Source organism: Nannospalax galili, unplaced genomic scaffold, assembly GCF_000622305.1.
Source record: "Nannospalax galili isolate Female #2095 unplaced genomic scaffold, S.galili_v1.0 scaffold682, whole genome shotgun sequence".
Lineage (NCBI taxonomy): Eukaryota > Metazoa > Chordata > Mammalia > Rodentia > Spalacidae > Nannospalax > Nannospalax galili.
Window position 1 is genome coordinate 203,960 of NW_008348076.1, and position 15,228 is coordinate 219,187.

The window sequence follows — 15,228 nt, forward strand, 5'->3', positions numbered from 1 at the left end:
GAGGAAAGTCAGCCTGCGGGGGTCGCCGTATGCAAATCCGCGTTCCAGCCCTAGCCCGCGCGCTTCCGCACTTCCCTGCAGCCCTCCAGGACGCCCGCGGGGCCGCGCGCGCAGGCGCGGGGGCGGAGATTTGCATGTGCGAAATCGGGAAGAGGGGGAACCACCGCTCGAAAACCCCGGGCCGCGGTCCCTCCCGCCGGCCGGCGGCACCTCCTCCCGCCTCCGGGTGCGCTCGGGCGGCCGGCCCTCTCCACGTCACCGACCCCGCCCTTCGCCTCCTGAACTTTAAGCCACGCTCGGAAGGACACCGGAGGAGGGGGATTTCGCCGGAGCCGCCGTCCTCTCACGCGCACAGGCGTCCGGCACCCCGCCCCTCTCCCGTCAGCCGGCCTCGTGGGAGCGCGCGCGCGGGGCAGGGGCGAGCGAGCTGCGGGCGCGCGCCTGTCCCGAAGCTCCGCCCCTCCCTCCCCGAGTGGGCGGAGGCGAGGGCTACGTCAGCGGTGGGAAAGCCCCGTTGCTCCGGGCGGTCTGGCCCGCCCCCTACCCCTGCTGCGGCATCCTGGCGGGGCGACACTGGGACGCTAGTGACCCGAGCTCCAGCCTTCAGGGGTGGGAAGGTGTGAGCCGCAAAGCCCGAAGAGGCCGGGAAAAAGGAGGAGGCCCGGGGAAGGTCTGGGCGCTGGGGTCGCGGCGGCAGAGGCTGCTCCGCGTGCGGACGGGCTGGCTGCCTGACTTGCTGCTTGCCTGAGCGGCCGACGCTGGAAGCCGCGGCGCGGAGAGCCGAGCCATCGAGCCATGGCCTCAGGTGAGCCCCGAGGACTGCGCGGGATGTGCGGCGCTCTGCTCTTCAGCCTTGCGGGGCAGCTCTTGTTTTTCACACCTGCCGGAGGCCGGGCTCCGGTGTGCGGCGCTCTGCCCTTCAGCCTTGCTGGGTAGCTCGCCCCCTCCACACCTGCCGGAGGGCGGCGTGCGAAACCAAAGCGGCGCTCTGCACCCGGATCTCCGTAGCAGCTGGGGCCGCGGCCGTCCCCGACGCCGGGCTTGGGGTTGGGGGAGCCATCCGGTGAGGAAGGGCTTGGGGTTACAGGATCCATCTAAATGAGAACGCGCAGGTCTTAAACCGTGTCTCGAACGCAAATGAGGAAACTTCAGCCCTAGGGCGAGATTTCTTTTTTTAATGGTGAGGCGGCTCCGCGATCGCTCCTGGCCTGGTTCTGCACAGCGTTGTAAGTGGAAACACTGTGGAGCCCCATAAACCGAGCTGAAGGGTGACTTCCGTGGGCGGTGTAGACCCCGGCACCCCCTGCTTGTTGAACAGCAGGAGGGCAAGATGAGTGTTCCGTGGGACTCCACGCCGCGAGCTCCAAGTCGTGGGTGTTCACACGCCCTGAGTGGATCGCCTCCTTTGCTCAGAAGCAAGTGGATAAGGAGCTGTTCCCGGCTGCGGGGAGGGGTGACAGCCCAGCTGCGGGGCGGTCTAGTCGGCTTTCCGCAGCAAGGTGGGGGCGCTTTCGGAGCAGGAACCACGGTGGTGAGGGCTAAAAGGACACCCCAGGTCCCGGTGGGATGCCGAGAGGGGCCTTGACCAAGCCGTGCTTGACCCCTGTCTACTCGACCCTCTGATGGATGCAGAAGAGGAAGTGGAAGGCGATTGTGAACCTCCTTAAGGTCGAGCATGCCGTGTCTAGGCTGCCGTCCTAAAGGAAACCGGGGTGTTTCACATGACCCTTGATTTCAGTTTGTCTGTGGTTTCCATGAGAATACAAGTGTAGTTTAAACCATTTCAACTTTCTCTTTACCCACTTAAATGACCCACGACTTTCAGAAAATCTTGTAAATTCATAAATTCAAATCATGTTCAGTTGAAAAGTATAAAGACGGCTTCAAATATTTGATTCATTCATGACTAATCGCACACAGATCATGTTGAAAAGTTCTAGAGAATGGTAAGCTTTGGAAGTGAAAAAAAAGATCTTCCCGTGGCTACTTACCTGAATTTTATTAATACAGTGCATTAATTTTCATTCCATAGAATTTTTCAAGAGAAAAAAAAATCACTTTTTTTTTTTTGGTCTTTTTGAGACAAGGTCTCCCTGTAGCCCCAGCTGTCCTGGAACTCACTATGGAGACCAGGCTGGCCCTGAACTCACAGAGATCCGCCTGCCTCTGCCTCCCTGAGTGCTGGGACTAAAGGCCTGTACCACCATGCCCAGCTAAAAAAAAATCGCTTTTACAGAGTAGTGTTGAGACTGATAAGATTTTAAAACGTGGTACAATTCAGAGTTGTTTAATGACCTACATTTTGTGTCATAATAAGAAAGAGGCGATGCCCTAAATTAATGGGGAAAACTTTAAAGGAATGGCAGGTTTAAAGACAGAAGACATTACCACTGAGAAAGCACTTGGCCAGGGTGTGTGTGGCCCTGGGTTCAGTCTCTAGTATTGCCAGAAGCAAAAAACGAACCAGAAGTTGTCGTGTGATTATCTTTTTGCTTTTTGGTCTTTTTTCAAGGGTTGCATTAAATGGGACTATTTAAAATATAAGTTGTTTTAAATTGTAATTCAGTTATTTGAAACTTTTAGGGAAAAATATGTTTAAAGGTGTCTGGGAACATTTTCCCTAATCAGTTATAAAGACCATAGAAAGAAAAAGATTATGAAATAAAAATTCCCATTCTGTTTGAAATAGTAATTTAATAATGACAGAGTTGCTTCGTTTATCGTCTAAATTATGCCTGTAATCAGGTATTGGAACCTTGAAAAGTCTTTTATTGATTACCAAGCATTTAAGACCATTTGCTCGTTTCTCACCGGATGTCATATGTAAATAGGTATGTGTAATTGAATAGGTGGTGCCTATACTTTAAAAGAAGTAACATAGATCATAATCTCTCGAGTAGAATTATATAAGTGCCATGAGTAGACAGGATTGAATATGATTCTAAATTTTGTTTAGGTACATTAGCAAATTATTATTTTTTAGCTCAGCTATTAAGCTGGTTTTCATTGCCTTTTTAAAAATACTGTACTTTGATTGTAGCCTTTTGACATGATTAGTTGTAATGGACAAAATGAAGAAAAATGTTCCCAAACCCACCAAAGGTCTGCATAGTTAGGCAGTCATTTCTTGTCACTCTTGACAGTTACTCTTGTATATTCATGATTCTATTCTATTCAGTGTAAGGAAAGTTAGATGTTTTATGTCCAAACTTAAAACTTCTCATTATTTCCATAAAAAGAGCAAAATGGAAAAAAAGAGCGCAGTGGCCTTGTGCAGCACATAGCTGAGGTTATTGATGATTAGTACTGTTGCTGTGAAATATGTTTTAAAATTTAAGGAATTTATTTTTAGTCACTTTTTTCTTTAGTATGATTCTGCTGTGTCACATAACAGGAAGTACAGGAAGAAAGTATTTTTGTAAATCATACTACTCACCAACTTTTGTAGTGTGAATTTCAAGCTAACTTTTTTTTTCTTAAAAGTGAACGTAAGCTGCGGGGCAGCTTCTACTTTAATAATAGAGCTGGAAGTTAGGAGTGGATGGCTAGAGCACATGACTTCCTTTTTGAAGTAAGACTGCTCACAAATATGAATGTTGTTTCAGAAATGAAATGTGAAAAACAGATAAGCTATAAAAAAATCAGAGCGATGTATAATAGAGTAAGTGAACAGATGACTGGTACCGATTACAATTAGGAACGTGAGGTGTGTGTAGTATCTTCCTCAAATACGATTGGAGATACTTAGAATTTTCTTTTGTTTCAACTCTCTCCCAAAATTTACGAGGCTAAGGCTATACCAAAAAAAAAAAAAAAGGTTTACTTGAAGTTTATATTTAACTGGGCCTTCTGTACTTTTAAGTCTGGCAATCTTAACAGATGTGATTTGGCCCTGCCATGTATTTTTAATCTAGGATGGATTTTAAACATTGATTTTTACCCTAGCAGGTAAAAAACTTTTCAAGTCTTAGTTTTTCCCTCCCTACCCCTGTGGGAGTGAAATCTTACTGCAAAGTACTTACATCTCTTTCACTCACCTTTTGGTATGTACATCAGCTGAATACTTAACCTGAAAATTCTGTTACTTGGACTTTTCAGGTCCAATGGAAAGTAACGTGGTTGAACTGAATTGAAATTATTGTTGTTGTTTTTGTTGAGACTTGTCTTATATAGCCCAGGCTAGCTAAATAGGTATGATGATCTTGAATTTCTGATTCTTTTGCCTCCGTCTCCTGAGTACTGGAATTTCAGGTGTGAGCCACCAGACCTGACTTGAATTAGGCTTTGATAGACTTGTTTGAAGGAAAAAAGAATAGCTCTTACTTTTTCTCCAAAATGAGTAGAGATGATATTTGGGACTGTGTGTTTATTAACTATTTGCTTCTTTGGGTCCAGGCAAAGTCTGCTACCCAGGACTTCCACGAGGGAGAAGCACTCTCATCAGCTAGTCTGTACTGTGGCGTCTAAACACATTGGTGGGACAGTCATTTGTGTGCTGTGTTGCAAGTAGTAGGGTACTGATAATGGTTCATATTATTATTATGTAAATGATTTAATTTTTTTAAATGAGAGAAATTGAAGGATATCTTTGGAATGTTTTCTTCCTTTGGTGGCATTTGAATAAGATTTTTTTTGACTGGGAGAGAAAAAGGCTAGCTAGAATTGTTTTGACTTCTTCATCTGTGAGCCTGTCCCTACTTCGATCTGAACCTTAGATTGCTTCCTGAGTAGGTGATATTGTTTTCACATCTTCATGCTTTTTAGGGCAGTGGGTCTCCTAAGTGTGTTAGACTCACTTGGAAGGCTTTTTGAGAAACCTGTGTCTGGGCTTTACTCTTCAAGAGTTATACTTCTCTCCAGATCTCTGTGGGGTCAGGGTATGTCTTATAGTTGGGAAAGTTGCTTAGGTAATTTCTGATGTACTGGCCCAGTACAAACTTTGTTCCAGGGCCTTCATTGGATCTAAATACTTGCCTTATATTCTTAAGCTTGGTTACATTTATTTTAAATATTTGTTTTATTTTACATGTATGTGCTTGAGTGTATGCATGTGCATTGTGTGTGTGTGTGTGTGTGTGTGTGTGTGTGTGTAAACTTATAGTAGCCAGAAGAGGGCATCAGATTCCCTGGAACTGCAGTTACAGGCTGATATGAGCCATCATGTGGTTGCCAGGAACTGAACCAGGTCCTTTGCAAGAGCAGTAAGTGCTCTTAACCACTGAGCCATCTTTCCAACCCCTAGGTTGTATTTATTTAAGATTATAGGTTGTAGCTGTATCAGTTGCTGTTATTTTACTCCTAACTGCTCTTATTGTTGTTTTTAAAAATTTGGAGTCCTGGAATCTCAGTTGTCATAATTAACCAATAACATTAATTTCTTTTTCTCATAATGTCTTAGTTTTATTGTCTCTAAAATGAGATAATGCTAATTCTCTTTATGAAGATTAAGAGAGTCGCCGGGTGTGGTCACGCCTTTGATCCCAGCACGTGGGAGGCAGAGACAGGAGGATCTCTGTGAGTTTGTGGCCAGCCTGGTCTACAAAGTGAGTTTCAGGCCAGCCTGGGGCTATAGGGAAACTGTGTCTCAAAAAGACTGAAAAAAAAGATTAAAAGGGTCAGTGAGAAGTGTGTGTGTGTGTGTGTGTTGCACTTTAAATGGTATTGTAATGAATACATGTAATTAACATCTTTTCATTATGCACTTAACTCTGGCTTCAAATTCTGGCAATAGTACTTTAATAGGCATGTCTATTTCTTTCTTCTTCTTCTTTTTTTTTTTTTTTTTTTTTTTTTGTCTTTTTGAGACAGGGTCTCCCTATAGTCCCAGCTGACCTGAACTCACTATGTAGGCTGGCCTTGAACTCACAGAGATCCGCCTGCCTCTGCCTCCTGAGTGCTGGGACTAAAGGCGTGCGCCATCATGCCCGGCAGGTATGTCTATTTCTGATAATTGATCTATTTTAATGTTCATTTTGATGTAATTTTTTTAACCTAAAATCTCATACATTGAAATAAACATTATTTAGAAACAATTTCAGAAACATTACAGTACTTTTCAAAACTGTAGTGACTTTCAGTAATCTTAGTTGAGTATTTAATTCCCTTGTTTATACTTTAGCCTTTTTCTTCTCCATTGTTGATCACATTTTAACATTTTGAGGAACAGTAGTGCAAGGCAGAGTGCTGAGGAAGGATGGAAGTAGCTTGTTGTACTGACACATAATAGAAGGGCATTTCTCCAAATCATAAATACAGATAGAATCAAAATACCAACTGATGGGAGGAAGTGTAATGGACCTAGTTCCTACAAAACACATTTTTCCCCATTATCCTGGAATCTAATAAGGAGGAACTGATTAATCATTAATATAGTCCTTTAATTTTTGAGTAAGTGATATAAACAAAAGGTCTTTAGAATTTTAATCATTCATCCAACAGATATCACTTAAGGCATTAATGAGTAATAACAAATCTTGCCTTTCAGTAGCTTGAAGAAATGAAACAACCTTATTTCAATAACAAAGCTGGGTGTGGTGGCAGAAATCTGTAATCCCAGCCCTTGGAAGGCAAAGTCAGGAAGATTAAAAGTTTAGAGCAAGGCTCAGGCTACACATTGAGTTTGAGGCCAACTTGGGTTACTTGAGATCCTGTCTCAAGAAAAGGAGGCTATAGCTCAGTTGATAGAGTACTTGCCTAGCATGCAAGAAGCCCTGGATCTGATCCCCGGCACAGAATAAACCCATGAGCTAGCCCTATCCTGTAATCCCAACACCAGGGATGTGGAGGCAGGAGAATCAGAAGTTCAAGATCAGCTGAGGCTGCATAGCAAGTTAGAGGCGAGCCTGGGATACTTGAGACCCTGTCTCAAAAAATAAAGAGAACAAATAAAATCGTGAATCTTCTCTAAACTAATGTCACTCGGAATAATTGCTATAAACAAAATGCTATGATTATTTACAGGAGGCAAGGATTATTTTCAGCCAGCGGAATATAGACTATTAAATTCTTAAAAAATATTTTATTTGTTATTTTTATTTTATGTGTGTGTGCGTGTATTGCCTGCATGTAGGTAAGTGCACCCATGCGGTGCAATGCCCATGGAGGATAGAAGAGGCTGTCGGATCCCCTGGAACTGGAATTATGGACAGTTGTTAGCTGCCATGTGGGTGCTGGGATTCAAACCTGGGTCTTCTGCAAGAACAGTCAGTGTTACCTGCTGAGCCATCTCTCCAGCCCCTGTAGACTAAGTTCTAAGGCTTAGTTTTTAGTGAGGATTGATACCAATGAAGAGTTTCTACAAGAGGAAAAATAAGTATAAATACATAATGTTAAATGACAGTATTTATGTTATTCTCATTACTTTGAAAACCTTTACAAATATTTCTTTTCAACAATTACTTTTCGTTTCTTTGTATTTAAATACATTCTCTGGTTTAAAGAAATGTCATGTAACCAATGAGATATGTGCTCACTTTGAATGGCCCTAGCATTTTTATTTATGTTTCTCTTCCAAAAGACCATTAATAATGTCGTTCTAGATCAATTTCCCACCAAAACACATTTTATAAAAAGTAGTGGGCAGGAATTTATTTGACCTTTAGTTCAACCACATAAATTCTTTAACATGTCACTGAAAAAATAGTTTTAATTTTAAAACTATTGAAAGGAACATGTATATTCTTTTAAATACTCCTACAAGAATATATAAGGCTTTGAAATATTTTTAAGTTGAAATTAAATTTTACCTATATGCAAATATATGTAAATTTCAAAATATTTATCTGCCTTACATTTTTTCCAGTAATTATTATGAACTGAATTGGATAAAGTCAAGTTTTCCCACTTTGGCTCTTTGTCTTTTTTTCTTTTTTGGCAGTACTGGGGACAGCCCAGGGTTTCAGGCATGCTTTCTGTATTTTGAATAAGCAAATCAGTAATATATTCAAACACAAGAAGTCTAAATCAAAACCAGTAAAATCAGATACCAATAATTTCAGTAGCCCAAAGTAGAAACCATGGAGCTACTAATACGTGTGTGTGTGTGTGTGTGTGTGTGTGTGTGTGCTTACACATCAGAGTGTCTGTTTATGTGTCCACTAGAGATTAACCTTGGCTGTCATTCTCTAGGAACTCTCCACTTTGCTTTTAGAGGCAGAGTCTCACTGGGACCTAGGACTCAGTGGTTAGGCCAGACTGATTGACTGGCCAGTGAAGCCCAAGGACCCTTCTGTCTCCTCCTCTCCATTGCTGGGATTACCAATACATGCCACCATGCTCAGCTTTTTGCTTGGGTGCTGGGGATTGAACTCAGGTTGCACAACAAATAACTTTACTGGCTGAGCCGTCTCCTCTGCCACCAGTGCTGCTTTAACTTCTCTTTGCTATTTAGCTACCAAAATACTATCAGTTTTGTTTTTTAAATAATCCTTCATTCTTAGCATCAATGCCCTATTTCAGATATACCTGCATCATTGCTCATATGACAGTAGTTGCCACTTACCCATGGTTTCACTTTAGTTCAGTTCATTGTGATCAACTATAGTACATAAAACAATTAAAAGGAAAATTCCAGAAATAAGCTTTAAGAAACTTTGTTATGTTAGTTATAATTGTCTTATTTTATTGTTACTCCTAATGTCTTATCATAGGTACATAGTTATAGGAGAAACAGCATACACACACACACACACATATATGGATGGATGGATGGATGGATGGATGCATGGATGCATGGATGGATGGATGGATGAATATATGAGAGAAAGCAATCAATACTATCTAGATGATGGTTGGATGGCTGGATATATGTGGGAGAGAGATCAGTACTATGTGAAATTTCAAACATCTACAGATGATGGGGAACTACTGAATTACAGTAATCTTTAAACTGATCAATTTCTTTGTTTCAGTCTATTCACTGCCATCAAAATTCTTATTCTAGAATGCTAATCTGGTCTTATGAGCTCCTGCATAAGAACACTGATAACTTTTCACAAATAAGTTGAAATCCATATCACCAAATGTGCTTTGACTTTTGTTCTCTTTCTGAGTGGGATTGTACCACTTCTATTGGTGATTAATTAAACCTTCTGTGGACACTTACTTCCCTTTTTCTAGAATGACTTTTCTTTCCTCTTTTTTTCTCCTTACTCTTGTTTCATTGTTCTCCCCCTTTTTCATAGTTTGATTCCTCTTTTGTTCTAATTTTCTGCAGAATTTTATTAGTACTTTCCATTTGGTACACTATCTGTGGTGTTTGCCATACTGTTAGGGCAGCGCCATACTGTTAGGGCAGCAGTTGTGATAGTGATTGTGTCACAGTTATCATAGTGTCATCAAGAAAGCATCTGAAGTATTAATAGATGACATTTATTGAACACCTTTTGTATATATGGCACGTGATAAGACTTGACACATGTAATATCTAAGCCTCACAAAAATCTGATAAGATATTGCTATTTTTATCATCCCCACTTTACGGGGGATATTAATAATACCTTAGCTTATGTTATTAATAACATTTCCAGGGTCTTGCTGGACTCTAACTTTATTTGTTTTGTTTTGTTTTATGACAAGCACTCAGGAGGCAGAAGCAGAAGGATCACTGTAAGTTCATGGTCAGGCGGGTCTATTGGTGAATTCTGGAAAGAAAAGAAAAAGGAAGAGGCTGGGTGGTAATAGACCTCTTCCATGCTACATTTAAAAAGATCATTGTTTTGCCATTTCTGAAGAAGACAGTATTCTATCAGGATGAGCCTTAGTAAAATGGATTTGTGATTTGGGGAATTTAGAATCACTAAATGGGTTGATGGAGATTTCATTTTTTTTATTTCATTTTTTGAGAATTTCATACTTGAGTATTGTATTTGCATTATTTCCATCTCTCCCAGTTCCCCTCCATCTCCTCCCATTTTCTCTCCCCAACTCCCTCTCAATTCTTGTCCTTTTCTTTGATTATTGCTGCATACACACACACACACACACACAGCACCGAGTCCATTTAGTGGTGCTTTTGTGTACCTGTGTTTAGAGCTGCCCACTTAGGATTAAATAACCTCCCAGAGCTAGTCCCTGGAGAAAACTGATTCTCTCTCCCTCAGTATCCATGGATTGCCTGTAGCTCTTCATCTGAGGTGACTGTGAAATGTCCCCCATCCACCTTGGCATGTCAAATGGTTTTGTCATCATGCAGCTCTTACTGGACTGCCATACTGTGGAAGAGTCCATGGGTGCAGCTTCCCCATCGTGTCTAGAATGCATTACCTAGCAGAGGTGTCTTGTCCCTCTGGCTCTTAGTTCTTTCCACTCCCTCTTCTGCAGTGTTCCCTGAGCTTTAGGTATAGAAGTTGCATTGTACATGTATCACTTGGGGCAGGGCACCTTACAGGCACTTATTCTCTGTTTGACCAGTTGTAGAACTTTGTAATAGTCTCCATCTGTTTCAAAAAGAAGCTTCTTTGATGAGTGTTGAGTGGCACTTTTGTCTGTAAACATAAGGATGCTTATTTAGAATACAGGAAGGAATTACACTGGTCTAGGAAAGTGACAAAAGTAGGTTCTTCTCAACAATCTGTGACCTCCTCAACCATGTGTACTTGGCTTTTTCATTTTAATAGAAGATATTTTCAACACTCCTAAAATAAAATCGTGCATAATTAACTATCCTAACTTGTAAGTACAATTGTCTTTATTGAATTTTTCTTTCCACGACTTAGATAATAAAAGAGTAAAGGTGCATATTTAAAACACAGCTTTATTGATATATAATTAATGTATTGTACATTTGAAGTATGTAATTTGTTAAATTTTGGCATATATAAAACTATTTTTTCGGCCAACTGTGTGGCCTAGGCTGGCCTAAAATTTGCTATGTAGACCAGGCTGACCTCAAACTCACAGAGATGGGGGAGGGATGGCAGACAGACTTAATCACCACAATTAAAATAAACATGTCTACCATCTCCCATATTTTCTCATCAGCGTGTTTTATAATAGTAATTATGTTGCTTTCATTATAGATTAGTTTATGTAGTCTAGAATTTCATATAAATGAATCAATATAGTATTTGCATGTTTTGGATCAGCTTTCACTTGGCAGATTTATTTTGATAGTTTTATATATATAGTATTTTTTTTTTCTCTCTTTGAGACAGGGTCTCCCTGTAGCCCCAGCTGTCCTGGAACTCACTATGTAGACCAGGCTGGCCTCACAAAGATCCGCCTGCCTCTGCCTCCCAGGTGCTGGGATTAAAGGTGTGCACCACCACACCCAGCTCTTACCCTGAGGGTACATATTTTGAATTATATTTGTTATGGAAAGTAAATTATTTTCTTCACATTGTATTTTTATTTTGGAGGAGGTTTCAATGAAACCTAAAGTCACTTTCTGAGGTTTGTTTCGGTATACTGTGTAAACATAAGTCCTTTGATACTCCAGACTTGCATGTTTCTTCCAGCATTTAAATGCATTTCAATTTCCAATGAGTGGTCTTTTTATGCACTGAGAGTCTAATTTAAAATCAAGCAATTAAGTACATTTTCTTCAGTTTCGGAGTATAATGTACTTCTGAATACTGTTTTCTTCACTCTTCTGGGGAATGTTGGGGAAAACCTTTCTGCTTGGTCTCATGGAATGATAAATCTGAAGTGGTTATCTCAGAGCTTCATAGTCATTAGCTATAGATAGTAAGTGATAAAGCACTAATCAATGGTGTGTTACTACTACATAGAAACTCAGTTTGAATGGGGGAAAGGTGTCTCCCTCATCTAATCTTTGATAATTGCATTTTAATTTTGTTATTTAGTGTTGGGAAGAAAGAAATGTGTATTGTTTTATAAAACTAAAATCGTTAAGATCTATTATATTGCTATTCTAATCTCATTGCCCTCTCCCATTTTAAATTTTCAGGTGGATATAATCCATACATAGAAATAACTGAACAACCAAGACAAAGGGGAATGCGCTTTAGATACAAATGTGAAGGGCGATCAGCAGGCAGCATTCCAGGGGAGCACAGCACAGACAATAACCGAACATACCCATCTATCCAGGTAATAGGCCCCTCTGTGTCTGTCTCACTTTTAGTGGTTCATATTTCACTATGCCAGTTACATTAAAGGCTCATTTTCCCTACAGTTATCTCCACAGTATCTCCCCATCCCCCCCTTTTATCTCTGTATTAGCTAGATGTATAGGGACATCTCTTAAAAATAATCTGAAGCTGGGTATGATGGTGTGTGGCTTTAATCCCAGCACTCAGGAGGCAGAGGCAGGCAGATCTCTGTAAGATGAAGGCCATCCTGGTGTACATAGCAAGTTACAGGCCATTTGGGGCTACAGGGAGAGCCAGGCTCAAAACAACAACAATAAAATGTGAATCTTTCCTGCTATTGATAGTTTGTGTATTAAAGTAACTACAGTGATTCACAGTGCTTAAGCGTACACTGACAGCTTTGGATCGCATCCTTTTCATAAACACCAAGCATTTAATAAGGATGAAGTATTCTTTACAGACGGCAGTGAGTGGAATTGTTGTATGTATTAAACATGGATTTGGAAACTCAATTTTTCTTGTAGTTTTTAGTTTAGGGGCTATTGATAGATAGAACTTTTTCCTCCTTTTTTCCTTACCTTTATTGCCTATCTCAGATACTCTGGGTGATTGCATCACTTAAAAATACATCTTTTTCCTTTTTAAAAATATTTTATTTTTATTTTATGTGTATGAGTGTATTGCCTGCATATATGTGAGTGCACCCATGTCATGCAGTGCTGCGGAGGTCAGAAGAGGGCTTTGGATTCCCCTGGAACTGGAGTTAAGGACGGTTCATAGCCGCCATGTGGGTGCTGAGAATCGAACCCGGGTCCTCTGCAAGAGCAGCCAGTGCTCTTAACCACTGAGCCATCTCTCCAGCCCCACATTTTTTTTTCCTTTTGTGTGTATAAGGTGTGAGCGCGCGTGCGTGTGTGTGTGTGTGTGTGTGTGTGTGTGTGTGTGTGTGTGTGTGTAGTGGTGTGCACCTGTGTATTCGTGTGTGTGATTCGGGCACACATGTCTTAGCATGCATGTGGGTCAGAGGACAATCTTAGGTGTTGGTCTTCACCTTCTATCTTGTCTGACACAGGGTGCCTTTGTTTTCCACTGCATATGCCAAGCAAGGCTGCCCACTGGTTTCTGGATTCTCTTGATTCTTCCTCCCATCTCCCTATGGGAACATTGGGATTACAGATGCTCCCATTGCTGGCCCATGTAGTTTCTGGTGATTCGCACTCAGGACCTCATGCTTATATGGCTTAAACTTTTAACTCACTGAACCATCTTCCAAGCCAAAAATACCACTTTTTCCCCCAGGTGTGGTGGCATACAACTGTAATCCCAGTATTTTTAGGAGGCAGAGAGGCAGGTGGATCATTCCAAATTTGAGGCCAGCCTAGTCTACATAGTGAGTTCAAGGCCAGCCAGAGGTGCATATAGAGACCCTGTTGCAAAAACAAAACACATCAAAACTAAATAAATAAAACTTTAAAAATCAAATTTTTTTGAGACAGGGTCTCACTACGCAGCCCAAACTGACCTTGAACTCATAATCTACCATGCCTGACCAAATACCACCCCTTTCTTTTGTATTTGCATATCTAGAACTCAAACCTAGAGTCTACTTAGCACACGCTAGTAAAACACTATATCTCAGCCCCCTATCAATTCTTAAATATAGCTTTTTTTAAAACTTTAATGTAAATTGTGAAAGTATTTCTTCTCCTCCTCCTCTTCCTCTGTGTCTCAGTCTCTGTCTGTCTCTCTTTATCTGACAGTACTGGAAAGTCAACCTAGAACCTTATGAATGCTAGGCAAGTGCTCTACCACTGAACTATATCTCTAGCCTGTGAAAGTGGTTTTTTTGGTTTTTGTTTGTTTCTTTTTTGTAGCCCCAGCTGGCCTCTGCCTCCCCAGTGCTATAATTAAAGACACGTGCCACCATGCCTGGCTTGAAAATAGCTCTTGATTGAAAATTAATTTGGTCAATGTACCATATTTGTATTTATAAGATACATTTCACTTACCTTTTAATTTCTATGATTTATTTATTTATTTATGTTATGTGTTTTGAAACCAGGTCCTGCTGTGTAGCCCTGGCTGATTTAGAACTCACTATGTACAGCCCCAAATTTACAGTGTTTCCCTCCTGCCTCTACCTCCTGAGTATTGGGATTACAGGCATATGCAATCATGCTTGGCCAATTTTTATCATTTAAATATCAGTTAAAAAGAGTACTAGTGAATTGGTATGGTAGAACATACCTTTAATCTTAGCAAAGGCAAAGGCAGGCAGATCTTGAGTATAAGGACTGCTTGGGCTACATAGAAGTTCCAGGCCTTCTTGGACTGTTTTAGCAAGACCTTGTCTTAACAAACAAACAGAAAGTCATTAATGAGCCAGGGCAGTGTCACCTCCCTGAAACCCACTTGCCTGGAAGGCTGTAGCAGGAGGATCAGAGACTAACCTGGGTGAAAGTGAGATCCTGTCTCAAAGTACATTTTGAAGTGGTTCTGAACTCCTTTGATAGCAGATCTTTTTTTAAAAAAAATATTTTATTTTATTTTGTGTGTAAATAAGTGTATTGCCTACATGTGTATAAATGCATCCATGTCATGCAATGCCCACAGAGCTCAGGAGGGGGTGTCGGATCCCCTGGAACTGGAGTTACGGATGGCTGTTAGCCACCATGTGGGTACTGAGATTTTCAAAATTACAGGATAAGATGATGGCCACATTATAGGATGATTTCCAAATCTCTGCTTTTATTTTATTCATTCATTTATTTTTTAATTTTTATTTTATATGTATGAGTGTTTTGCCTGCATTGTATGTATATAAATATACATATTTATGTGTTGTGGAATTTCCTCAGAGGCCAGAAGAGAGGTGTCAGATACCCTTCAACTGGAGTTAAGGATGGTTGTTAACCACCACATGGGTGGTGCTAACCCCAGATCCTTTGGAAGAGCAACCAGTGCTTTTAACTGCCGAGCCATCTCTCTAGCCCCCCCGTTTTTATTTATTTTTAATTAATGTAGAAGCAAAAATTATAGATATTAGTGGGATATCATGTAATGTTTAATGTATGTATACTATGTAATTTTAAAAAATATTTTATTATTTTTATTTTATGTGTATGACTGTATTGCCTGCATGTATGTGAGTGCACCCGTATCATGCAATGCCATG

At 40.9% G+C, this 15,228-nt stretch overlaps 1 protein-coding gene across 3 annotated transcripts in view; it reads left to right on the forward strand.

The window, feature by feature from the left end:
• The first annotated feature begins 670 nt into the window (after positions 1 to 670).
• Positions 671 to 15,228, forward strand: part of Rel (REL proto-oncogene, NF-kB subunit) — a 44,824-nt gene continuing 30,266 nt past the window's right edge. For all 3 annotated transcript variants that reach the window (XM_029569010.1, XM_029569011.1, XM_029569012.1), the window contains exons 1-2: positions 671 to 805; positions 11,909 to 12,051. In XM_029569010.1, coding sequence (XP_029424870.1) covers positions 796 to 805; positions 11,909 to 12,051 — 153 coding nt within the window. In that variant the 5' untranslated portion in view covers positions 671 to 795. The remainder of the gene's footprint in view (positions 806 to 11,908; positions 12,052 to 15,228) is intronic.